This window comes from Peromyscus leucopus, chromosome 2 (genome assembly GCF_004664715.2).
Source record: "Peromyscus leucopus breed LL Stock chromosome 2, UCI_PerLeu_2.1, whole genome shotgun sequence".
In the NCBI taxonomy this organism is placed as follows: Eukaryota; Metazoa; Chordata; class Mammalia; order Rodentia; family Cricetidae; genus Peromyscus; species Peromyscus leucopus.
Genome location: NC_051064.1, coordinates 147,623,079 through 147,649,530, shown reverse-complemented (window position 1 = coordinate 147,649,530; position 26,452 = coordinate 147,623,079). Strand labels below are relative to the sequence as shown.

At 46.3% G+C, this 26,452-nt stretch overlaps 1 protein-coding gene and 1 long non-coding RNA gene across 3 annotated transcripts in view; one reads left to right on the top strand and one right to left on the bottom strand.

Annotated features, from left to right (window-relative positions):
* The window catches only part of LOC114684020, a 48,270-nt gene extending 46,599 nt beyond the window's left edge, over nucleotides 1-1,671 (bottom strand). For both annotated transcript variants that reach the window (XR_005090958.1, XR_003733224.2), the window contains exon 1: nucleotides 1,531-1,671. This is a non-coding gene — a long non-coding RNA (uncharacterized LOC114684020). The remainder of the gene's footprint in view (nucleotides 1-1,530) is intronic.
* Nucleotides 964-26,309, top strand: Slc25a33 (solute carrier family 25 member 33). The gene is made up of 7 exons (XM_028858449.1): nucleotides 964-1,230; nucleotides 10,776-10,955; nucleotides 17,306-17,383; nucleotides 19,024-19,124; nucleotides 20,723-20,789; nucleotides 23,947-24,227; nucleotides 25,846-26,309. Exons 1-7 carry the CDS (start codon nucleotides 1,175-1,177, stop codon nucleotides 26,043-26,045), a joined length of 963 nt encoding a protein of 320 aa, XP_028714282.1. The 5' UTR covers nucleotides 964-1,174; the 3' UTR covers nucleotides 26,046-26,309.
* The last annotated feature ends 143 nt before the right edge of the window (nucleotides 26,310-26,452 follow it).

Below are 26,452 nucleotides of genomic sequence, written 5' to 3'. Positions count from 1 at the left end.
ATATAATCTATATCCTTTTTTGCATATGGAAATACTGCAAAATTAAATTCTTAAAAAGATCCAGTGGGCTCAGGAGGTGGCTCAGGGTAAGTACTTGCAGCCAAGTCTAATGACCTGAGTTCAACTCCTGGGATTCACACGTGCAGGGTGGCGTGTGTGGGCCCCCAACACCCCCAGACTGCTGGGTATGGTAGGTAGTGCAAACCCTTTGTTTTGTTTTGTTCTTTGAGACAGGGTTTCTGTGTATAGCCCTGACTGTCCTGGAACTCGCTCTGTAGACGAGGCTGGTCTCGAACTCACAGAGATGCACCTGCCTCTGTCTCCTGAGAGCTGGGATTAAAGGGGTGCACCACCACGCCTGGCAGTAGTGCATACCTTTAATCTCAGCACTGGAGAGGCAGAGATAGGTTGATCAATGTGACTCCAAGGTACATAGAAAGTTGCAGGCTAACCAGAGCGGCATAGTGAGACCATGTCTTAAAACAGCAACAGTAAAACAAACATATGCCAGGCCTGGTGGCACCCATTTCTAACTCCAGTACTCAGGAGGCAGAGGCAGGCAGATCAAATATGAGTTTGAGGCTAGACTGGTCTACATGGCAATTCCAGGCTATCCAGGGCTACACAGTAAGACTATCTCAAAATAAAATCTCACACACATAAACTTCTCTCTCTCTCTCTCTCTCTCCCTCTCTTTATCTCTCTCCCCTCCCTCCTTTTTTTTTTCTTTTCTTTATTATTTTATTTTATATTTTTAGGCGAGGCCTGGAGCGTGGGCCCTCACTACAAGGACCAAGCCGCCTGGGCAGGTTTTCAAGCCATCCACTCGCTAGCCTGGTGAGCCGCGTCTACGCGATCGCCACGCCCACACCCACCTGTCGTCCAATAAGCACACGAGATCCGGGCCCACACCCCCGCCTCCCCCCGCCCCGTGATGTCACGGCCCAGCCTCCGCCACGTGACGGCCGCGCGCCCGGCTCTGGCTAGCGGCTGGGACGCGCCGCAGAGGCCGCTGACTGGCCGGCCGCCACGCCGCCGAGGGAGCCGGGCGCCTGGGCCTCCCTCGCGCATGGGAGCGGCGGCGGCTGCCTGAGGGAGGGCAGCGCGGCCAGCGGAGCCCGAGACCTCGCGCGTCCCTCGAGCGGCTGCGGCGGGCCGCGGAGCCGGCGCGGCCATGGCGACGGGCGCTCAGCAGAAGGAGAACACGCTGCTTCATCTCTTCGCCGGCGGGTGAGCCTCGGGCCCGAGCCGCGCTCTCCTCCGCCCCGGCGTGCCGCGTTCCCCGCCCTCCGCGGACTGGGGTGAAACGAGGGCGGGCGGCCCGGGAGGGTTGGGGCTTCGGCGTCCCCACGGCCGCTGGCTTCCCACCCGGCGCGGCCGCGCTCCCATCCCCCCACCCACCGCCCGCCCCTCGCCCTATTCCTTTTGAACAATTCCTGGCTGGTGTGACTGTCACCAGGGGCGATCGCGTCGAGCCCCTGTGGCTCCAGCCCCCTGCTTCGGCTCCCTGGCTACGCTGCAGTCACTCACCGCTTCAGAGGTGCGGATGCTGGAGATCCCAGGGTAGCGCAGGAGGTACTGCGCTCGGTCAGAGGGCTGATAGCAGGTGTCGCACGCAGCCGTGGCCTGCGGAGTGCGGGGGAACGGATGCTGGCCTGCACCACGTGGGAGGGGAAATGGGGACCTCAGAAGGCAAGTCTGTGCTAGTCGATCCTGAAGCACCTTCAGTGGTTTTCAGTGTAGGGACACATGGTACGAGGTTACGAATAGGAGTTGAACTAACCCCCTGAAAAACCCAGAAGTTAATTTTTTTAAAAAATATTCGTATTTTTTCCCTTTTGTCATAGCTGCTAGTAGCACGGCATCCTTTGGGTGCTGGTGTTTTGTTTTGTGTTTTGAGACACGTTCTCATGTTTTGTAGCTGAGGATGATTCTAAACTTCTGGTCCTCCTGCCTCCTCCATCACGAGTGACGTTAGGGTTACCGGTGTGGACCACTGAGCCTGGATTTTATGTGCTGCTAAGTATGAAATCCAGGGCTTTGTGCACGCTAGGCCGACTACCTATGGAGTTGTGTTCCCTAGCCCTGGGGTCTTGAGGAACTCCTTGACTTAGCACAATTTTAAGTGTAGAGTGTTTTACGTAACATTTATCCTGTGTTTTATCTTGACTGGAGTTCTTCAGCTGTGGCCTGGACTGTTTATCACCTAAACAGTTCCTTATACTAAACAAGTAATGGCTGAAGAATGACCCAGAAAATAATCTTGATGAACGTTTCTGGTGTCTTTGTGCTTTTACTCATGACAGGCAGTTACCTTCTCCAGACAAACAGCTTTGATGGTTGTGCTCAGACAGGAGTTTCTTCCTCATTTAATTTCTGTCCTTCCATCCGAGTGTTCACTGACACTCCCTTCGAGAAGGCACCCTAGTTGACCACTCCATGTAAATTCGTCAAGCCTGGGGATTTAAAATGCTTTCGGCATCTTTTTAAAGCCAAGAGAATTTTTTTAAACTAAGTTTATAATCAGCGGGGGTTTTTACATGCTCTTTTTCCTGAGGTGGTCTCTTACACTGTATGTGTTCACGCTCTTAACTGGAGGAGTTCCAGAGTGGCCTGTGTTGAGGCCCGCCGTAGTTGATGGCCTTGTCTGGATGCATCTCCCTGTAAACACTTGACAGTGCCCTCTGGCTGCCAGCCTCTTCCGTTCTGACGGAGAGTACTGCAGTGGGCAGTGCGGCTTCCAGGACTCATTAAGGTGCAGGGAGTTTATTAGGGCTGCACCTGAAGCCACGCTGCTTAACGAGCTCCAGTTCCTTCATTAGCAGTTTGCAGAGAAGAAATGAGCCTTCAAAAGGATGTTTTCAGAGTACTAATTGGATTTTAGCCTAAAATACTTCTGTCCCTTTTAAGGTAGAGCATGAAAGGAGTTGAGTGTGATAAACAGGGCCCAGGCTGTAGTTAAAAGTTGTCAGCCCAGGGGTCCTTGTAACGTTTTCCTCTGTTGCTAACCTGGCTTCTTTCCAGGGAGCTAAGTTCAATGCCTTTGAGAAGTCAGAGATCTTGCTTTTAAAAATCAGTTGTGTTTCCCTTATCTATTGGATAGTTATTGGAGGCTATATTTTCAAACATTTAATGCTATCCCAAATTAATAACAGTACAAACTATTTTTTATCTTTTTTTGGGGGGTGGGGGAAGACAAGGTCCAGAACTCACAGAGATTTTCTGTCTCTACTTGTGCCTCACAAGCACTGGAATTAAAGATGTGTACCACCAGGTGCTGGTGATATACAAAGATTTCTACTCGCTGTAACAGGTTTATCAATTAATATAGCCAGTGAAAACTGATTTTAGATCCTGGAAAAATAAAGACTGCACCAAAAAAGTTCATAGTCTTTAATTTTTTTTTTTTTGAAGAGCCAAGTTTCTAGATTTCCAGAGGTTATTGCCAAAGGAGAAAGTACTATATTGACATATAATAGTCAGGTTTTCAGTATAGCTATTGCTCTTTGAGAAGAAAGCAGAAAGAAAGACCACCTCAGACCAACATCTAGAAAATAAGCAGTTTGGAAAAGGTCCCAGTGTGTTTCATACTCACTTTATAAATAGGATTGTGTTCTTTATATTTGTTTATTTTGTGTGGGCAGGTTTAGAATTCACCGTATAGTCCAGGCTAGCCTCAAACTCCTGCAAACCTGCCTCAGCCTTCCAAACACTAGGTTTACAAGCATGAGCTATGTTGCCTGTCTAGCTTTGCTTTCTTAATGGTATAGTGAATGATCGTGGTAGTGTATTTTGAATACAGATTATTCTTAGTGAATCTGTGTTTAATATTCAGTGCCAGACTCTGGAGAGAACAATGAAGGCAAATTCAGTTTCTAAGGCCTATGAGCTCGGATCAGAAGATGTCAGCATAATTTATAGCAAGTTCCACAATACACTGACATCTAATTTTCAGTTTTTGTTCCTTCTCATTCATTATAAATCATATCCTTACCTGTGGACAAGATCTATTTCCTTTTAATAAATTAGTGGAAATACAGCTGCTGAGTCAAAATATTTTTAGATTTTGTTTTATGTGTGTGTGTATTTTTTCTATATGTAGATCTGTATATCACATGTATGCCCTATGCCAATCAGAGGCTAGAAGAGGGCGGGCATCCTGTCCCTTTGAACTGGGGTTACAGATGGTTGTAAGCCGTCACCTGGGTGCTGGTAATTTAACCTGGGTCCTCTGGAAGAATGATAAGTAGTCTTTACCACAGAGCCATTTCTCCAGCCCCAAACTAAAACATTTTTAAGGCATTTGGTCTCCGCATTTTCAGTTTGCCTCTTAGTGTGTGTTGCTTCTACGTGAATAAGCTTCATTCTTGGTGTTAAGAGTATCTCTTAAGTGTAAACAGAGGCAGAGTTTTTCTATCCCAACTGCCCAGTCCCAAATAAACACATAAAAGCTTATATTAATTACACAATGCTCAGCCAATAGCTCAGGCTTATTATTAACTAGCTCCTACTTTTAAATTAACCCATTTCTATTAATCTATGTATTGCCATGTGGCCTGTGGCTTTACTGGTCCTCTGGCATCTTGCTTCTTGGGCAGCTCGCTCATATCTCTACTGACTCCACCCTTCTTCATCCCAGCCCTCAGTTTGATTGTCCCGCCTAATTTTATCCTGCCTTGCTAAGGCCAAACAGCTTTATTATTAACCAATGAGAGTAATACGTATTCACAGCATACAGAAGGATCATTACAGCATCTAGGGTCTCTACTTTTCTCCCTCAGTGTTATTAAAGCAAGAGAGTACTCAGACATTACTCAGAACAACCACAGCCTACATTCCTTTCTGTGGCTTAACCCATCCCATCAAGAAAAAGGCCAGAGCGCTCTCAAGTGGCCCTTCCTTGTAAGACCTGATTTTTGCCTTCAAGGACCTCAGGGACCTATGCCTTAGAGTTAATGACATCCTTTGCCTGCCATGCTACTTCTGAGGTGGTGATTAGATCTGCTTGGTACAGCTTGATTAAGCTATGGTAGATTTAGATTGACAATCTGAATTAGATGCTTTCAGTATTTTTTGGTAGAATGTATGTTTAGTATGACTGTGGCCCCAGGTTCTTGGTTTAATCCCCAGCATGCTCCAAAGAAAATATTTTAATGGAATATGGTAGGTCTTCTAGCCCACAGATAGTTTCAGAAGTTACTGTCTTCCCACAGATCATTGGCAGTGGCTGACAGGTATGCTCTGGCACTCTACCAACTTGATTACTTGGAAGCAGTACAGAGATGGCTGTTCCATTACCTAGGGATTCATGTGGAGACCATTCAGAACTCACCTGAGGTCTGAGGCTCAGTGTGAAGCATTGCTAGCATAGGACTTCCTCAGTGGACTCAGTGAACTATAGAAACCAAACAACAGCACATGCTTATAGGAATTCTGATTAAACAAATATAATGACTAATACTTTTTATCAGACTGCATATACCATTATGAATATAAATTGACTTTAATTTCTGTATTTGTATACATGAAAAGATTTTGAGTTTTTGTTTGCTTGTTTGTTTGTTTTGATGGGGAATGCCCCATAGGATGGAAGTTTCTTGAAGGTAGGTACCATAAGCTTTCTTCACTAGACCATTCCACGTGTGGTGCCAGGCAGGTTACACCTGACAGTCAGTATTAAACAATTGACTAACTTAACTCGGTTGTAGTTTGATATGGTCTGAATTGTCCTAAATAAAGAGAAACCGTACTTTATTGCTGAGTTACTCATTAATATTTGCTGAAACTATGTTGGTTCAAGGTAATGTTAATTTAGATTTCTTTTATTTGTGAAAGATATGATTCTTCTTCATTTGGGATGCTTTTTCCCCTCTAAGATTTATTTATTTTTATCTTATGTGTATGAGTGTTTTGCTTGCCTGTGTGTATGTGCACCATGTGCATGCCTGGTGCCCACTGTGGCACAAGAGGATATTGTATCCCCTGGAACAGGAGTTAGTTATATAGTTAGGAGCCACGATCTGTTGCTGCCTTCAGATCCTTCCACGTGGGTGCTGGGGACTGAGCCTGGGTCCTCTGCAAGGACAAGCAAGTACTCTTAACTACTGAGCCATCTCTCCAACCTTAGGGGTGCTATTTAAATTTTCTTTCCTAGTGAAATGGAATAAAGAATGTATCTTCTAAAAGAGAATCAGCAACATCCAAAATTGTTTTTGACCTAATAAAATAATATACAATTTACATAATTGACATCTCATAAGCCTTATGTCAGATATTCAGATAAACTTTCCAGAATATTAAAGTGTATGCCAAAAGCAACTAATGTATTTCAAGTAGTGATTACAGAAGTAGCTTTCTTAGTAAAGGAAAATTATTGAATTGCCAAAGATTAGGCGGCTCCTACGGCTGCAAAGTTCCTGTTGGTATTATTTGTTGGGAGAGCCCATTTTGTACCTATGTATAGTCCATGAGCATGGGAACCAGCTCACCACTAGTTGGGTAGTGATTTTGATAATAAGTGGCACATTAGGACCGGAGAGAGGGCTCAGTGGGCAAAGCGCTTCCTGCCAAGCCTGGCAACTTGAGTTCAATCCTGGAGCCCCGCATGGCAGAAGGAGAAAGCTGTGGTTACCCTCTGACCTCCACACATGCACACCAACACACCCACCCACCCCACATTAAATGAATGAATGTCATAAATGTTTATGGGCCAGCCAAATGGCTGGATGGTAAAGGCACTTGACACCAAACCTGACCAGCTCTGTTCAGTATCTGGGAGCCATATGGGGGAAGGAGAGCGCTAACTGATCACCACATGAGCACTGTAGTGTGCGCGCACACAATAAATAAATGTAATGTTTTAAAAGTAAAAACTTTTTTTCTTTTTTTTTTTTGTAAAAAACACATTGGCCTTGACATTAGTGCCTAAGGTGAATGAGTATATGCTCAGGAAACAGCATATTTTACTGGAAACATGTTTAATTTTTTTCTGATTATTTGAAATTCTGAGGTGAAAGGTAATTTATGTGCATAATTTAAAACTGTATCTAACTTTGTGATCCCTCGAGAAGAGCGGAAAAATCCTGTGTATATTTTGTAGTAGTAGTTCCATCCGAAACTGGAGGAGAGGTGCCTAGCCCTGGGGAAATGAGGCTAGGGCCATGTGGCTATAAAAAAAGTAAAGGTTAAATGTGCCTTTGTGCAGTAAGTGCTACTTCAACTCTGAAAGGGAGAGTGGGAGCAAGCCGAGAGATGCCTGCAAACATATTTGTATATCAGAGGGAACAGGTAGTGAAAAGGAATCTTAGATCACAGTCATTCAGTGCGTTCTGTTGCCGCCTTCAGATCCTTCCACGTTTGCTCCCAGTAGAACATTGCTCCCAGAGAACTTTACTGGACTTTGGCATTACTGACCAGTGCAAACTTACCTTGGAAGAGAAATGAAATTCACAGCCAGGAGGTTTCCATGTAGACACTGGAAACGTAGCGTCCTCCTCCACAGGAGCACCTTTGAATGTTGTCTGCAGTAGTTAACGTCCTCCCTATCTATGGGCTTCCTTGATAGTTGAAGTGTCAACTGAGGAATTGCAGCTGTAAGCAATAGAAAACCACCCTCCACTGAATTCTAGAGGGAGGGCAGGCTGAGGAGAGGGCTTTCGGAAACTGCTCCACAGTCACTTTGGAGCCCTGACTGCTCTGCCTCCCAGTGATATGTGCATGGTCCCCTCACCTGCATGCACTTCTCTGTCTCTACCACTGCTGGGCAGGTCTTGAGTTTCAGCTATGGGACCGGCTTGGAGACACACCCATCTCTAAACCAGTCACTGCTCTAAGAGAATTGATGCTGAGTATCTTGGGCCAAATCACATGCTCTTCTCTGAACAGACTGTGGCAGAGTGGATGGTATCATGTTAATGGGCTTAAATGAGTCAGAGTTAAAACTAGAATGGCCTTGATCCCATTCATACTGTATGGCTTAAGAAGTGGATCGGTTAGGACCGAGGAGGGGAGGCTGCCAGCAATACCACCTTGTTTACCATGCCTCCAAGACGGGTTGTGTGTTTTACTGGTATAGAATGGAGTTCTGCAGCTTTGGCAGTGTGATTAATAGTTCTGTCCTATGCATTTGAGGATGTTTAGCAGCATACTGGCCTGTTAATAACAACATCACTTCAGCAACCCAAAATGTCTTCAGACATTGCCAGATGTCACTGGGGTGGAGGCAGAATTGCCTGGGCTAGGAACCAAGGAACCAAGGCTAGAGTAGTGGTCTCAGCTTTTGATCACATGGCCTTAAGATTAAAATGTTCTTGCATCTCTCCATATGTGGTTGGTGTGTGTGTATGTGAGTGTGTGTGTCAACTTTTTTTTTTTTTAAAGATGGAGTCTGACCTAGCACCCGAAGTGCCTTGAGTTGGCTACATTGGCTTCCGGTGAACTCTGTGCATTCACCCATCTCTGTCTCCCCATCACTAGGGCCACTTGTGAGGTGAACTTTTTATTTTTTCGAGACAGGGTTTCTCTGTGTAGTTTTGGTGCCTGTCCTGGGTCTCGCTCTGTAGACCAGGCTGGCCTCGAACTCACAGAGATCCGCCTGGCTCTGCCTCCCGAGTGCGAGATTAAAGGCGTGCGCCACCACTGCCCGGCTGTGAGGCAAACATTTTACACAGTGGGCCATCTCGCCCACCCATGCTATGTGTAGTTTTATTAACCTCTTAATACACATAAAATATAAATTAAGTTGTAAAGATTGTAAGTAAAATAAAATAAAGTTTTCTCTCTGTACATTTCTTTAAAAAATTGTGTGTGTGTGTGTGTGTGTGTGTGTGTGTGTGTGTGAGAGAGAGAGAGAGAGAGAGAGAGAGAGAGAGAGAGAGAGAGCGCTCATACCTTTCTTCCAGAGAACCAAACTTTGGTCCCTTCCACTTCGTGTTTGAGGCTGGGTCTGTCTTGTTACTTCTTCTACTGCCCTTTGTATGTGAGCTTCAGGCTGATTCTCCTGTGTCTGTCACCATCTTAGTATAGGATGCTGGGACCGAGGTTAGGATTGTAACCAGCTTTAAAAAAGAAGAATAAGAAGAGGAAGAAGAAGAAGAAGAAGAAGAAGAAGAAGAAGAAGAAGAAGAAGAAGAAGAAGAAGAAGAAGAAGAAGAAGAAGAAGAAGAAGAAGAAGCAGCAGCATTCTAGGAAAGAAGAAGCAGCAGCAGCAGCATTCTAGGAATCAAACTCAAGTCATCAGGATTGTGTGACGTACTTTTGTGCACTGCTGAGCCAGCTTGCTAGCCCTAGGTCCCTAATTTAAGTCCTACCTGGTGATTTTGCTTTTTTCTCTTTTGGGAGTATAGATTCAGTGCCGTGTTACTGTCTAGATTTGCAGCATTTAGATTCAGTGCTGTAGAGAGGCTAATGTAAGATTCTGCATATGCTAGCATGCTGGGAGATCTCAGACTAGTGCAAGAGAGCAGCGAGTAAAAGGCAGAGTGAGTGCTTCCCCAGGTGTTTACACCCTAAAATGTATCCTCTGGCTGGCGAGATGGCTTGGTGGCTGTGGGTACCTGCTGCCAAGACTGATGACCCAAGTTCAGTCCCCACACCACATGGTGGAAGAAGAGAACCCTCTCCAGCAAGTTGTTCCCTTTCCTCCACACATGCTGTGGCACACTTCCCACTCCCAATAAATGCAGTAATAATAATTAAAGGCTTTCTCTGTGAATTCTCAGCTGATTAGTCCTTGGCTGAGCACTTGCCCTTTGTGACCTTGTTTGGCCCTGAAGCCACGGATCAAAGGTGAGTGAGACCCCAGGTCCCACCTGGGACTTGCTCTGCGGTAGGACCATGCTTTCCAGGAAGGAAAAGCCCTGGTTGTATGGATGGTAACCTTAGATGGCCCATGACATCGTTTGTTACAGCTAGCCCGCCCAGCATGGTTTTGTAGATAGTATTAGGTAAGAGAAGATGGAAATGGGTAGTTCAGAATAAATAAGTGAGCTGTCCGAAGAAAGGTGTCCAAGTTGGGTGTGGTGGTGACACCTGTGATCCAGCTGCTTGGGGACGCTGAGGCAGGAGAACTGCAGAGTGGGCAATTTAGTGAGACTTTGTCTTGAAATAAAATAAAAAGGTCTGCGATTGTAGCTCAGTGATAGAGCATTAGCCTAGCATGTGCCTGGCTTCAATTCTTGTACAAAAAAAAAAAAAGTTTAAAAAGTAATTCAAGAACTTTTTTGCTATCAACGTGCTGTGAAGGGCTGAACTGAAGTGATTGACTTAGAGAGATGATCTGGAGAGACAGTAGCTAGGAAAACAGTGTGTGCCAGTCAGTCGTGAATGAAGGAAAGAGGGTTTCACTAGTTGAAAATGTGCTGTAGTGTCCATGTTAGAAGGTCTGTGTTGTAATAAACATAGACTTTCAAGCTAGTAGAGTTACCTGACTGTTTGGCTTGAATGTGCAGCGATATGTTTTTCTGACTGTTGAGTTCATGTTGAGTCTCGTGGTGAGACTGGATGAACATCGAGCAGTGGGAACTGGTTGAAGAACTGTGTGGAGGTACAGAGGGATGGCACCAAACTGTCTCAAGTGGTCAGTGGCATCTGCACTCACGGTCACTGTGAGGTGGTTCTCTTTAGTTCTGGAAGCTCAGCTGGCATTTTTAACTCCCTTGTAAGTTGTATTAAATGAATGCAGGCACTCCGTTTTAAAGAGGAAAAGGCTAGATAGCGATCACGTTTCCTGCAAAGACTTGGTTGCCCTCTGACCCGCTGTGGCTTCTTTCCTGCAGGTGCGGGGGCACGGTTGGTGCTATTTTCACATGTCCACTAGAAGTCATTAAGACGAGGTTGCAGTCTTCCCGACTAGCTCTTCGAACGGTGTATTATCCTCAAGTTCATCTGGGGACCATCAGTGGAGCTGGAGTGATGAGACCAACGTCTGTGACACCTGGACTCTTACAGGTTCTGAAGTAAGTGCAGTCCCAGTCATGCGCCCTCCCCTGCCACTTGCCTGTTCGTGTTACACAGTTTGGGTCCAAAGAGAAGAATTCGATTCTTACTTATTTTGCAAGGAATGGGTGGTGTGCCGTAGCATGCAGGTGGAAGACAGGGCTCTGGGGCTCAAACTCGGGTTGCTAGGCTCGGTGACAAATATCCTCACCCACTGAGCCATCGGACTGCCCAGAAGGATCAGGCTTTCAGTTTTGACACTGAGGAAGGGAATGGTCCCAAAAGCAGGTGGTTATCGATAGGCACAGGAAGACCAGGCCGGGGTATGTGGAGGCAGCTTAGATCTCGGTGAGGACAAACGGGAGCCATGGTCCTGCTCGGTGTCAGGTGACACCTTTCATAGTGTCTTGGCCATAGTGAGATGGAGGCAGGTAATCAGGCTGCTTCACTAGCATTCAGAATGAACAACTTCATTCAGACTTGCCGTATAACTGGTGACCAGTTACCATGTAACTGCGTGAGAAACCATTACCCCAAGCAGGAGCTATGTACAGGGCTAAGTCTGTAAGGTGAATGAAAACGTTTCTGTACTGCAGGTTTTGTGGAATGCGTCCCCTCCTTCCCTAGTTTCTCCTGTCTCCAGGAGCTCCACCTCCAACAGTTGTTCATTACAGTGGAAACCAAAGGCAAAGGGTGCTTGGTTGCTGAAAATGCGGGAACCCCTTCCACACCACACACAAGCCAACACTTCACCACAGACCTACACAGTGAATGGCTATGAAGTCACAAACTGCCACTTCCCCGTGGATATCCCCATGGATTCATGTTGAAATGTAAAACACGTTCTTGTTTGAATGGCTCTGCCATGTTAGAAAGGGTCCTGAAGTTGTCTTGCTCACTCAAGCTGTATTTCCTTAGCCTGTCATGTACCTTTTTAGGATTCTCCTGCACCTGTGCTGTCGTTAGTGGCTTTCAGGTTTTGAAAAGATTCTATTGAGTTTTTCCCAACAGCCCTAGAGAATTAGCATGTGGACCGAGCTGCTCCCATCTTAGAAAGGAAGACATGCAGATTAGCAGTTGTGGGTACCCAGAGTCATGTGTAGAGCACTGCCCCCTTCTTTCTAGAACAGTCAAGAGCAGCTAAGAGCAAGGTAAAAACAAAACAGAAGAGCCCAGATCCCAGCTGGGCTGCGGCCTCTTTCAGGCCCTGTGTGGCGGTGTAGCTGGTGCTGACCCAGAGGGGCCAGGAGCCTGGGCCTCTTCACTGGCTGCTGCTTCTGCTTCCTTAGCTGTGTGCTGCTGCCATGCCACCTCACCTCCTCCTGCCGCAGCAGGATCCCAGGGCTCCCTCAATGACAGCTGTCCCTCAGTGGTCTTATTTATCATCAGGAGTGATGGCGTTTCTCACACCCACCCCTGTTGCCTGTGTGTTCAGCATTAGTGTTTTCTACCCACCCCAAACAAATTGGGAGCAAACCAGAGCTCCCTGCTCTGCTGGGCCCAGAGCCTGCTGGGTTAAAGCAACTTCATTGTGCAGTTAGAGTTCTAGGACCTTGGAGTCACTCTGGAGACCTCTCAACTCAGTCAGTCCTGTCAACTCTGCTTTCCAAATAGAGAAACCTGACTGCTGTCTATGGCTTCCTCTAGTGCTGTCCTGTGCGCAGTGTTAGCATCCTAGCTGGGCTAGCCTGAGATAGCCATCCACTCTCCTCCCTGCTCAGCAGAGCAGCCAGAGTCCTGCTTACAGCCATCCTGCAGGCTCTTCACTCAGCCGTCCTGTGACTGCACTGTTCCCCTCCAGCTCCCTTGTTCCTTGAAAGGCCCAGGAAAGGGCATTGTAGCGCACGCCTTTAATCTCAGTACTCAGGCGGTAGAGGCAGGTGGGTCTCTGTGAGTTTGAAGCCAACCTGTTCGACATAGAGAGTTCCAGAACACAGTGAGACCTTGTCTCAAAACTAAATAAATAATAAAAGCACAGGAACATTTGCTAGCACAAGTTCCTTGTTCTGGACATTATCTATGGTTTTGACACTTTTGCAGGAATATCCTTCCATGACCTAGTTATTTGAATAACCTAGTTATTTGAATGGAGCGTCCCCACACCATTCTGCTTTCTTCCCTTATCCCCAGCACCTCTCCACCTCCTCCAGCAGTGATGGGTACCTATTTACATGCCCTTTTGTCTCCTCACTCTCACTCTACTCTATCAATAAAGCTTCCTCAGGCTCCTTAGAATATTGTGTGTGACTAGAGAAACACTCAGAACCAACCACATGATCCTGTGAAATTGGGCAGGTTAGTATTGGTCATGGAGGGCTTACTGGCCTCCCACATGTAGACACATGTGTGCAGCTGCTGTCGTACAGTGAGTACTTTGTTGTGCTTTTTAAGGTAAAGTTGGCGATAGAGTCTCTTTGTACAGTGAGTCCCAGTTCCCGTCCTAGAAGCATCCCCTCGGGCCATGTGGATATCCCTGTGGCTACTAAGATCCCAAAGCAGGGGACAGTGTCCTGCCTGCCCTGGGTGGTGTGGTCAGTGACCAGAGCTGCTGCCCACTCAGGCACCGGAGCCAAGCCCAGGGGTGATGCTCTGCCAGCAGGGCTCCTTGTGAAAGAGACAACAAGCAAGGACAAGCCCAGACCTTTTCTATCCACTGCAAGGCCCATCCTGGGTTCCGTTCTGAATTCTAGGAGACACTGGTTATCAAAAGCCCAGATGAGTGTCGTGGTCATTCACTTAAAACTCAGCTGCCTGTTACTTGCCTTGCTCCTTCTGTGACTGCTGTTATAAAAGTCACACCAAATTGCTTGTGTACAAGGCTTCAAAATACGAATTGCTGTTGTGTCTGAGGTTAACTTATTAGGAAAGTACATGCTCTGCTGGAGAATGGATGAAGTTACTTTGAAAGAAAAGGAGCGAGGGTTGCCATGATGATTCAGCCTTGCATCCTGAGTTTGATCCCCAGATCCCATATGGTAGGAGATGCCCAGTTTACACACACACACACACACACACACACACACACACACACACACACACACACACACTTTAAAAAAGAGAAAGAAAGATTGTCTTGTGGGCGGGGTCTGGGGAGATGGCTCAGTCGACTAGTAAGGTGCCTTCCATACGAGCATGAGGACCTGCGTCTGGATTCCCTGCGCCCACTTACAAAGCTAGTAGTGGGGTAGTGGGCCTGGGCTGGAGAGACGGACAGTGCTTCAGAGAGCGACCTGCTCCGCCAGGACCGACCTGCTCCACCAGGACCTGTGTTCAGTTACTGGCACTCTCATCGGGAGCTCTAAGGAATGTAATGCCTTCTTCTGGCCTCCTCAGACACTGCACACACATGGCATGTGCTCATACACATATACGTACACATGTACAAAATTCTAAAAAAATTTAATTAAATAAACAGTACTGGTGAAGTACATGTGCCTGTAATCCTGGCAGGGGGCGGGGCAGGGGGCGGGGCAGGAGTGAGACAGGAGTCTCCCTGGCACTTGCTGGTTGGCTGGTTTCGCACAGTTAGTAAGCTCCAGGTTTAGTGAGACCCTGTTTCAATAGATAGGCTGAATGTGGTGACGCCTTTAATCCCATCATTCAGAAGGCAGAGGCAGGTGATCTCTGAGCTCCAGATCAGCCAGAGCTACAGAGTGTGACCCTGTCTCAGAAAAAAAGAAAAAGGGAAGAAAAGGATGGAGAACAAAAGAGGAAGAAGCCTGACATCGACCTCTGACCTCCAATGGATACACATATATGGCATACGACATATAATTTTTAAAAATAATGTTTTTGTCAGGTGTCTCCTTTTTTCAAATGAAGATTTGAACTACTGAAGTACCTTATTTGATTTTTTAATAATTATTTTTAAAAAGCTTAAATGTGAGCTGGAGAGATGGCTCAGAGGTTAAGAGCACCGGCTGTCCTTCCAGAGGTCCTGAGTTCAGGACTGGCTCACAACCATCTGTAATAAGATCTGGTGCCCTCTTCCGGTGTGCAGGCAGAGCACTGTATACATAATAAATAAATAAATCTTTAAAAAATAAAAGCTTAAATGTGTATACCTGTAGATGGGTATATACACTAGTGTAGGTGGCCAGAAGGGGGTGGACTCTTCTGAAGCTGAGTTACAGACTGTTGGGAAGGGAGCTGCCTGACCTCTGCAAGAGCAGTGGGTGACTGTGACCACTGGGCCAGCTCTCCAGCCCCCTGCTTCAATCTGAAAATTAACGTCCATCTTCCAGAAGTGCCTTGCTCTGGTAGATACTTGATGAGATCCTGCCTCTCCTGTGCATACAGGTCTGACGGGGAGAGGCAGGACTCCAGGCAAGGCTGATTGCTTTTGCACAGTTGTTTTCCAGTATGAAAGTGGCATGCTTGTGGGAAGGTCAGCCTGGATCCTGCATTGGTCTTCCAAAGCTGACATGTGCCATGTGGTGGGGACTTGACGGTTCCAGAAGAACTTATTATGCACACCCTGACAGGGCAGAAGTGCAGCTTATGTAACAGATTGGACTTGTTGCCACTGTTAAAGGCGTAGCTATGGAGACTGTCTTTCTTCAGCTCTTAAAAGGCGGGAGTCACTTGAGGACACGCACTCCCTGCTACATTATGGATGAGGGCTCCCAGCTTCCTGGAGCCAGAGGTTCCCTCAAGCTTCTTAAGGGGCCTCTGGGCTGCATAGTGTTCATTCCTGCAGACCACAGTTGCCGTCCACACTAAGTGGCTGTCAGAAAGAGAGCATTTGAATCTTGAGTCTCGCTGTGTCATCAGGTGCAGGTCACCTCAAGGTGCTTCTGGAGACATGTTGTTCAAGGAGCTCGGCCTTTGGAAATAGTCCTCTTTGAGGAAGATAATCAAAGTGAAGCTTCTCGTTGAAAACCTTGAATTGTGCCTCTGTGCCCAGGCAGGGCTTTACTTGTGGCCACTGTGACTCTTATCTGAAACGCCATGCCTTCATTTTGAAGCACTGTGCCGATAGAAGCCCAAGAACTGTCTCCTAACCCTCGGTTTTTATAAACTTCATGTGCTGTAATTTTGGTCAAGGTTTTTATGACCTGTATGAAGATTTGTTGTGGTTTTTAAAGATAACCTTTTATTTTGAAATAATTTCAAATAGTAGAGAATTTACAGGTATGGCACAAATGACTTACACCTTTTTTTGCTGTCATGACTTTTTCATTTGGGCGCTGTGTCCATATATACACTCCGCTGAACCATTTGAAAACGTGCATCATGCTTTTCCCTGTACCCTTAACTCTTTACTATTTATTTCTTACAAACCAAGTATCCTCAAAATCACAGTATAGTCTTCAAGTTCAAGAATTTTCATCTCAGGGCTGGAGAGGTGGCTCAGTGGTTAAGAGCACTTGCTGCTCTTCCAGAGACATAATGTCAGTGCCCACGCTGGGCAACTCACAGCTGCCTGTAGCTTCAACTTAATGGGATTCAACACCCTTTCTGGCCTCCGTGCACTCGAGTGCATGTTCTCCCCCCGCACCTCCCTCCCCACAAAGTAAGTTTAAAAAAAGAAATTTCATCTATTAAATATGAGGTGTTACACACATGTAATCCTAGAACTTAGGAGGCTGAAGCAGGAGGCTGGCAAGTTAGAAACCAGTCTGGGCTACATAGTGAGGCTGCCTCCAGGAATAATGATAAATCACACTGATGTAGCGGGGCCCAGGTTGCAGGGGAAACAGAACGCGACCCCAACCTAGAGTCTCCCATGTGCAAGGTAAGTGCTCTCTGCCACTGGCTGGCGTCCTCACCCCACCCCCACTCTTTCGAACTTTACATATTTTGAGATGGGAGCTCGTGGCCCTGAACTCACTGTGTAGTCTAGGCAGACCTTGAACATGTGGTCTTTTGCCTCAGCCTCCTGAGGAAGTGAGATTTCACACTGAAGTGAGAGTAACTGAGAAACAGGACCAGGGATTCCCCAGACGACGGCAGTTCTGGGTTTACTCTTTGTAGCATTCCTGTCTGATATGCAGCCTGCTTTACATTGTAGCGAGGGAAGTGAGAGCCTAGGGGCTTCTAAATTTTATTCTTTCAAGGAGGTGGTGTGAAGGTTGGCTTCTTATTACCAAGATGGGCCTTACTCAAAGGTCTTAGTTTTGTTTTGAGGCAGTCTTGTGTAGCCCAGGCTGGCTTCAGACTCTTTGTAGCCAAGGATGACTCTGAACTTCTGATCTTCCTGCTCCCACCTTCTGAGGGCTGTGATTACAGGTGTGTACCAGCACACCCTGTTTATTGCTGAAGATCAAACTTGGGCTTCATGTGCTTCAAGTGCCTTAGGTAGGCACTTACCCAACCACCCCATCTGAAACTTCTCGGGGATGTTAAAGCTATGTCTTTTCTTATTCAGGTCGATCCTGGAAAAGGAGGGACCAAAGTCACTTTTTAGAGGCTTGGGTCCAAATTTGGTGGGAGTTGCACCATCAAGGTAAGTACGTAACTGTTGAGCAAGCTCCCCGAGATCAGCATGCAGTGCTGAATCTCTTCTTGCCCAAGGGTGACACTGTTGAATGGCTGCTTTCCCCTCTATATTAAAATTGCCTAACCATAGTCGGGCGGTGGTGGTGCATGACTTTATTCCCAGCACTCAGGAGGCAGAGGCAGGTGGATCTATAAATCCACCATCAGCACTCAGATCTCTCTACGTGAGAGTTTCTTACCCTGAGCATGGTGTGGTCAGTACCTAGGTGTAGAAATGCCCCAGTGTTATGGTGCATACAGATCCATGTTAGTATCTGCCTTCTCAGCCGATGTCCAGGTGACTCAGGACATTAGTCTGAAGGAATTAAAAGGCTCTTGGGCTTTACTTTCTAGAACATTACATCTTTGGTTTTTAATTCTCTTTAAAGACTCTGTAGACTGTACTAGCCCAGCACATTAAGCTGCTGGCTCCATTCACCTTTTTAATTAGTTAAAATACTGGCCACTTTTCAAGAGCTCATTATCCATGCATAGCTACTGTCTCCGAATTACAGAAAGTTATTGGGCAGTGCTAACAGAGAAGGGAACAGTGTGTGTAAAACAGACAAGTTGCAGTGTGTGTCACAGGCCAAAGTCCTAACAATACAGTATAAAGGTTTTAATTGCCTTTTCTATTCTGGAATCTAGCAGTGCTTTATTCTATAAAAATAAGATTGGTGGGTTTGTTTGTTTAGACAGAACAGGCTGTAAAAAGCATAGACAGGGACCAAAAAGTATACATCAAAAGGTCATACATCTCAGAGTTACAGAGGAAGAACAGAGAGAACAATAGAAAAATAAATCACTGGTTCACATCAGGCTCCTCTGTTAGAAGGACTAAAGCAGAAGGAGCCTGCTTGTGGTGACTGGAACTGTCCCTTTGTGGGCCCAGTTGCTTTTCTCTAACCCTGATTTACAGGAAGGCCAGATAACTTGGCTTGGTAACCGGAACTGGGAACTTCAACACAAATGATTACTCCCAGCTCCATTTTCTGTCCTGTCTGTTGGCGTCTGGAGCCAGAGCTTAATCTAAACCAGTGGCCTCCTGGATCCTGTTCACACTAGTCAGGATCCTAAGGTGCAAACAGATTCTGTGATTGATCCATTGGTCATCAGAGGCTGAAAGAAGCATCTTTCCTGCACTGCAGGGATGGAGCCCTGCCCCTGCTGTGGCTCCTGAGGAACTGCAGGCAGGCCAGAGTGCAGTCCACACACACGCTCACCACAAGGCAAGACAAGTGGAGCAAGTTGGTATCTTAGAAACACTCTACCTCTCAAAATGACAAGATGCATTTCTACTCAAATGATTAACGTTTATCCAGAATAAAGAATGTGGACGGACTTTTATACTTTTATATGTGTTACCAAAAATCTCATTTTAACTCCATTATCTTGGACACTTTTGTCACTACTAATTCCTGGAGGAGTGTGACCATCTCAGGGATGGTGGCAGGCCTGGGTGTGAGTCTAGCCTCTGGCTCCTTGCCAGCTAGGAAGATCCTTACTCTGTTCTGTAGTCTGCTACATGCTGTAGGTGTTGCAGAGGGATGTATATACCTTAATGTGCCACAATGATTTCTTCATGGCATTCTCTGTTTGTCCTAACAGGGCTGTGTACTTTGCATGTTACTCCAAAGCCAAAGAGCAATTTAATGGCATTTTCGTGCCGAATAGCAATACTGTGCACATTTTCTCAGCTGGCTCTGCAGGTATGTTACCCTAGCGAGTGAAATGAAGACTCACATCCTAAGCATGTGTTGTTTTGCTTTCTCTTTTTCTTTGCAGGAATTAGAAGTTAACTCCCTGCCTCTTCTGCACCTAAAATCATTTTCCAAAAGCTTTATCTTGGCGTTTGTAGAATATGACTGTTAGCAGTTTGTAAATAGATTTCTCTGACCGCTCAAGCTTCTTGCTCCCCTCCAGACTCATACCTTTCCCTGCCTGGGTCAGCTGTGCTTCCTTTAAAGGCATGTGGATGTGTTTCCACGTCTTCCCGCTTTCCCTCCTGGGTTCTAATGTGGAGTGGGAGCTGCCTTCTGTCTGACTCCCCGGGTACCTGCGGTGCATCTGCCCTGTGCAGCAAGGACAGGGTTGTTCTGTTTGCTTTGTGTGCTGGGGCACCTGAGGTTGAACTGAAGTTCGGCCTTGTGCTTCCAGACAGTCTGCTGTCTTTTGAGGAAGTCCCTCCACTGACGGCAGAGCTCAGGGCAGGACGTTCCCCCAGGGAGTGCTTGTGAGGAAGCGTGGGCTCCTGAATTGCTAGGGACTCTGTCCACTTAAATCTAAAGGTATTTTTAGAGAATTTATATTAGCATTTTAGAATTCCTGCCTTCTGTCGACAGAAAGAAATTACCACGCCAATTTTATCTACCTTTGTTACTCTCAATAAAATTACTAACCCAGATTATGATTTTTAGTCAGAGCAAAAAGTAATTAAGTACTTCACGAAAGAACAGAGATTCCCCTTAATACTGAGCCCTGAGAAGGAGTGGACCATTCCAAAACAGGTTGATCCGTGGTGAATTAGCCCTAATCCTGACCCTGTTAATCAGCTTTGTAACGATTGCAGCATTAATCCAGAACACTGGGTAAAGCAAGCACACCTCAAGGGAGCCTTTCAAGGCAGTGTCCTCCAGTGTCTAATTAAGCTGCTTACTCAGGACTGTGGACACGCTGTGCAGGAGGAGTGCTGGGCATTGACATTTGGGGCTGATCTGGAGGGTTAAAATGCTGCAGAAGACTTACCAAAATAATGATTCCTGGGGGTCAGTCGGTTTTAAAGTTTTTGTTTCCTTAAATTTCCAAGTTTGAATTCAGGTAACTAAAGACTTAACACTCGTATTCAATGTTAGGTATAAGTAGAGATCAGCAAGTGTAAAAAAAAAAAAATTCTGAATCTGAAGCTTTTCAATTGAAATTTTAGATGTTTTTGCCCTGGGATTCAAATGAAGCAAACGCTAGCAGCACCACCTAGAGGCTGGAAAGGCTATGCATGGCAGTAGCTACAGCTGTAGCACTGTGGGAATGCCGGATGGATGGATGGATGGGTGGGTGGGTGGGTGGGTGGGTGGATGGATAGACAGATAGACAGACAGACAGACAGATAGACAGACAGACAGATAGATAGGTAGGTAGGTAGATAGATGATAGACAGACAGATAAATAAAGATGATAGGTGATAAGATAGATAGGTAGGTAGACAGACAGACAGACAGACAGGCGCTGCAGCCTGACCTCAGGGTACTGTGTGGTAAGACAGCTGCAGTGGACACTGACTGTCTCAGTGATGACTGTGTTCTCCCTCCAGCTTTTGTCACAAACACCTTAATGAATCCTATCTGGATGGTTAAAACGAGGATGCAGCTAGAACGGAAGTAAGTTAATAGTTCCTTCCTTATCTGAGAGTCCTGGTGTGCGTTGTTTCCTGTTTTCTGGCGAAGCCTACAAAATATTGGGCTTTGTTTTTTACCGAGACAGAGTCTCTCTGTGTAGTTCAGGCTGCTTCAAACTTGCAGCCCTCCTGCTTCGAGCCTCCCCAGGGCTAGGCTTACTGGTTATACCACTGCCCTTGGATAGAGCAAAGGTTTTTAGAGAAGTAGAAACCAACTGAAGTAAGTTATCAGTACTTTAAAAGTCTCTGATTCGCCGGGCATGGTGGCGCACGCCTTTGATCCCAGCACTCAGGAGGCAGAGGCAGGCGGATCTCTGTGAGTTTGAGGACAGCCAGGTCTACACAGACAAACCTGTCTTGAAAAAACAACAACAAAAAATTGTGATGTACTAACAATGCTTCTTTTATACAAAAATCAGATTTCTCAGCAGGCCAGCAGCTTCTGTGATTTTCAAGGAATCGAGGATACTAAACAAAAGCTTTTTAACTTTATGACAAATGTTTCTATTTGTGTGAAACCACAGCTACTACTTCTGTGGGGTGTCGCCCACACTCATACTTCTTGAAGGAATGCTGGTTTCCAGTAGAAATGTGGGCTCGCCCAGTCTAAGTTCAAGGAACTGCCTGGATTCTAAAAGCCTTTGTGCTGTGTGACCCAGAAATTTGAACCCTGGAAACACTAGCAAGCCCATCTTTCCTCCGGCTGCCTCTAAGAAGAGGAGAGAGTGAGATGTCCCTGCAGGGTGAAGGAGGGACATGCCTGGGCTCATCATCCTCTTGTGACCATGCATCCCCCGATCTGAACCCCCACTCTCCCCAGCCCATTCTGCCTTCTGAAGTGCTTTCTAGAATCCTACAGCAAGGGTCAGTTACTTCCACAGTAAAACAGACAGTCCTTTGCAGTTTTCCAAAAATGTCACTTGTGTCCTACATGTCCATCTTCCTGAGTGTACAGTCCCTTGCTGGGAATGTCCCTTCCTCTTTATGGTTGTGCTTCAAGCTTCTGGCCAGCCTTATTTCCTGGCAGCCTTAGGTATCGCCTCAGAACTAAGTGTTCAGTGTCCTTATGTCACCTGTGTTTAGCGTCTGTTGACTAAGAACCTTTCTAGTGCTCAGGACGTTTTAGATTTTTATTTAGGTGGGCTCTGTGAACATCTGTGAGCATATCTTGTTCCAGTGGCTGCCAGGAAAATTGCTCCTGCCTTCTACCTTACAGCATTACAACCAATGAGCTAAGAGAATTCGAGTCTAGTGGGACAAGGGGTGTGAGGTACCCCGGCATGCTGGAGGGTCCATAGGACAGGCTCAGCAGGATGGAGTGGCAGGACAGCCTTCTGAGGCGGCAGCAGCAGCTCCCACCCTCTCGAGAGGAGCTGGGTTCGGGTACAGAAAGGAGAGACAGGTCACAGAAAGATTGGAGCAAGAAAACAATGAGGGTACAAAAGGTTAGCGATTCAACTCTTTTTCTTTTTATTGTTTATTGATTTGTATTTTATGTGCGTTGGTGTTTTGCTTACATGGATGTCTGTGTAAGGGCATAGGGTCCCCCAGAACTGGAATAGCAGACAGCTGTGAGCTGCCATGTGGGTACTGGGATTGAACCCAGGACCTCTGAAAGACCAGCCAGTGCTCTTAACCACTGAGCCATCTCTCCAGCCCCAGCTTGTCTCTTTTTTTGGTTGGTTGGTTGTTTTTTTTTTTTTGAAACAGGGTCTCACTCTATAATCCATGCTGGCCTGAAACTCACATCCATTCTCCTACCTCAGTTTCCCAAATGCTGGGATTGTAGGCATGAGCCATCACTCCTGGATGTTTATTATTTCATGATTCTGGTGTGAGCAGCACTTATTCTATGAAACAGTAAGTCTTCAGTGACTCTCAAGTGGAGGACATTGATTTATAGGCAAAAAGGAATATGTATCAAAGACACAAACAAAAAGTCGACTGATCATTTCTGCTACTCTCCTTGTAAAGTAAGGACAAAATCAGAAGAGTGGTAAGAAATGGAGAACGTCAGCTCACTCTGAGTTACCATTTTTCAAAAAAGATGAAGGCTAACCTTAGAAATGATAGAATCAAAATATACCACCATGGGCTGGAGAGATGTCTGAGCAGCTAAGAGCATTTATTGCTCTTACAGAGGACCCAGGTTCAGTTCCCTGTGCCACATCTGGCTGCTTACAACAGCCTATAGTTCCAGTTCCAGGGGATCCAATGCCTGTACACGCGCACACGTAAAATAAATACATCTGTTGACATTTTAAAGTATATAAATGTATATATAATAAGTAAAATATCAGATAATGTGCCTAGATTAAAAATTCTGTGTACCATAACTAAGAAGAAATATGTATATACACGTGTACACACATATAAATTTATACATACGTGTGTCTTTTTCCCCTGTATGAGTCCCTGGGGTCCATCCTTGTCATGCACATAAGTCACACTCCAGAGAACAGTGTTAGGAAGGAGTACCTTGGGCTGGCAGGTAGCTCGCTCAGAGCCCTGAGTTCAATCCCGTGCACCAAAGAAGACATCTCACCAACCTTTTCCTCAGCATTTTCCTCTTGTCATCGGGTTTTACTTTGTGTGGAATTTTGCTCAACCTTTTTTTTGTGTGTGTGTGGGGGGGGGGGTTGAGACAGGGTCTCTCTGTATAGCCCTGGCTGTCCTGGAATTCACTCTGTAGACCAGGCTGACCACAACTCAGAGATCTGCCTGCCTCTGCCTCCCAGGTGCTGGGGTTAAAAGCGTGACCAGCTTTCTACTTAGCTTTCCTGTATCTCTGCCGTCATAACTCATCTTGTATGTGCTACAGCTTACTTACCTATTTCTGTTTTTAGATATTTCAGTGGTTCCAACTGTTTTCTCTGATAAATGCTATCCTCCATTAGTGTTTTCTAGAATTGGGTCAAAGGCTATAAGCCTTTGTGACTGTCATTTCAGATGCTATCTATTCTGTGGACCTGTCAGGTTTCTCAGCTAATTGAACTGGCCTCAACGGTGGGTCAGAGGTCAGGTGGCCTCAGAACAAGAAAGACAGGTTTCTCCTCTAGTGTCATGTCTATGTCTGTGGTGATCCTCATGTGACTTGGGTGTGATGTGTCTCAGCGTCTATCATTGATCCCCTCTGATAGGGTAAGAGGCTGCAAGCAGATGAATACACTCCAGTGTGCTCGGCATGTGTACCAGACAGAGGGCATCCGTGGCTTCTATAGGGGCCTGACTGCCTCGTATGCTGGGATCTCAGAGACAATCATCTGCTTTGCTATTTATGAGAGTTTAAAGAAGTGTCTGAAAGAAGCTCCGATAGTCTCCTCCACGGATGGAAATGAGAAAAGTTCCTCTGGCTTTTTTGGACTCATGGCAGCTGCTGCTGTTTCTAAAGGATGTGCCTCCTGTATTGCTTACCCACATGGTATGTTTTACTCTTTTCTCCTGGAGCAATAAAACAGTTGGTGAGGGGGAGCCAGATGGTGATGGTACATGCCTTTAATCCCAGCACTTGGGAGGCTGAGGCAGGTGGATCTCTGAGTTCAAGGCCAGCCTGGTCTACAGAGTGAGTGCCAGGACAGCCAGGACTACACAGGGAAACCCTGTCTTGAAAAATCGAAGAAAAAAAAGAAAAAAAAACAAAAGCAAAACAAATCCCAGCTGTCGGGTTTGTCGTTTGTCACTGTACGTAGACTCCTACAGCCCTGGTAGCACAGACTGAAATGCCTGTGACATAGGCGGAGTGTCCCTTACCTGAAATGCATGTGGCAGGAGTGATTGCATCCAGAGACTGTCACTTGGAGTATGTGCATACTTTCACTGGTTAAGCATGTCTGATCCAGCCAAAGGGACAGGCAAAACTTTTGGAGATGCTCTCACTCTGTCCCTACAGGACTGAGTGACACCATCATTGACTGCATTGACACACATCACGTGAGCGCTGGCCTCTACCTGGCTCAGCTCCACCTCAGTGTGGCAAGAGTTTGCTGGGCCAAAACCGGGGTTACTGAACCTCTGTTTGCAAAGAAGCCCCAAACTGGACTTTACCTAAAATTCCCTGATTGAAGAAGCTATGGGTGGGGGACAAATGAAAACGTTTAGCTTCTACTTTGAGTTGGGTGCTACATACATCTACTAGTTGGGCTTTTTTGTTCCTTTGAGTGTTTTTGTTGTTGTTTTGTGTTTGTGTTTTTGTTTTTTGAGACCGCTCTCTACATAGCCTTGGCTAGTCCTGGAGCTCACTCTGTAGACCAGGCTGGCCTTGAACACTCAGAGACCCTCCTGCCTCAGCCTCCCGAGTGCTGGGATTAAAGGCGTGCGCCACCAGGCACACTTTCTTGCTAGGGATTAACCTTGTATGCGTTAAACACGTGCTCTGCCACTGCGCTGCACCCGTAGCCAAGGTGCAAGCGTGAGGCGACTCCTGCCCCACTAGCCTACTAAAGAACAGTTCAGTGTGCTGTGAAAACAGCTTGTGCTTTCTAAGCCCCTGCACGGCAGTGACAGATCACCGTTGTCTCAGGAACAAGCGTTAGATCCGTTGTGTTCTGGAGTACCACCCAACCAGCCACAAAGGCATGATGGGAGAGGCATCAGCAGTTCCTCCCAGGCTCTGAGGTCTGCTCAAGCAGGAGTGAGCAGCACTGGGCCAGTGTGCTAGGAGGGAGGCCAGATGGCTTTTCAGCTAGACAGAGTAGGGAGATGGGAGGGAATCTTTTAGACCAAGTAGGATGTGGTATTTAAAAAAAACAAAAACAAAAAACAAAAAAAAAAACACTTTTCTTTCTTTTTTTTTCTCCAAGACAGGGGCTTACTATGTAGCGATGACTGTCCTGGAACTCATTTGTAGACCAGGCTAGCCTTGAACTCACAGAGATGCATGTGCCTCTGCCTCCCCAGTGCTGGGATTAGAGCTGTGCACCACTATGCCCTGCTGGAATTTAGCTTTCATTGTCCCTCTGGGCATGTGACTGCCCTGTCCAGGTTAGAACCATGCTGCCCAGTAAACATAGAGCCTTGACTTCTTCCCACTGTCTCCACAGAGGTCATCAGGACACGGCTCCGGGAGGAAGGCACCAAGTACAAGTCATTCGTGCAGACGGCCCGCCTGGTGTTCCGGGAGGAAGGCTACCTTGCCTTCTACCGAGGACTTTTTGCTCAGCTCATCCGGCAGATCCCCAATACTGCCATTGTGCTGTCCACCTATGAGTTCATCGTGTACCTGCTGGGAGAGCGTGCTTAGTAACAGGCCACACGGTTGTGCTCTAGAAGAATAAAACTGAAAACCCTAGAGATTTTCTTTTCCGTTGATGTTTAGTGTTCAAAACTGAGACAGCAAAGGCCATAGAATACCTGGCTCGTGACACCTGTTGGACATTTCCTTTTGGATTCATGTTTCTGGAAGGTTTTAATTCATTAACGTTAATAGTTAATTATAACTTTTTTTTTAACTTAAGAGAATTGAGGATTGAGCAGCAAGTAAATTAAATCATGCTATTTAATTGAAGTTTGTGCTGGGTTTGTGTTCTCTTTCCTGCTCACTGTGCCATAAACGAGCCACAACTGGTTTTCTAAACAACTGTAAGGACTCTGCCGCACAGGGAAGAGCAGTCCCATTTGGTGACACTGTAGCAAACCTCCCACAGGTTT

Coding starts and splice junctions, on each gene's coding strand:
- Slc25a33 (XM_028858449.1), top strand. CDS start 1,175: ATGGCGACGGGCGCTCAGCAGAAGGAGAACACGCTGCTTCATCTCTTC. Junction 17,384..19,023: donor GTGGGAGTTGCACCATCAAG/GTAAGTACGTAA, acceptor TTGTCCTAACAG/GGCTGTGTACTTTGCATGTT. Junction 24,228..25,845: donor CTGTATTGCTTACCCACATG/GTATGTTTTACT, acceptor CTGTCTCCACAG/AGGTCATCAGGACACGGCTC.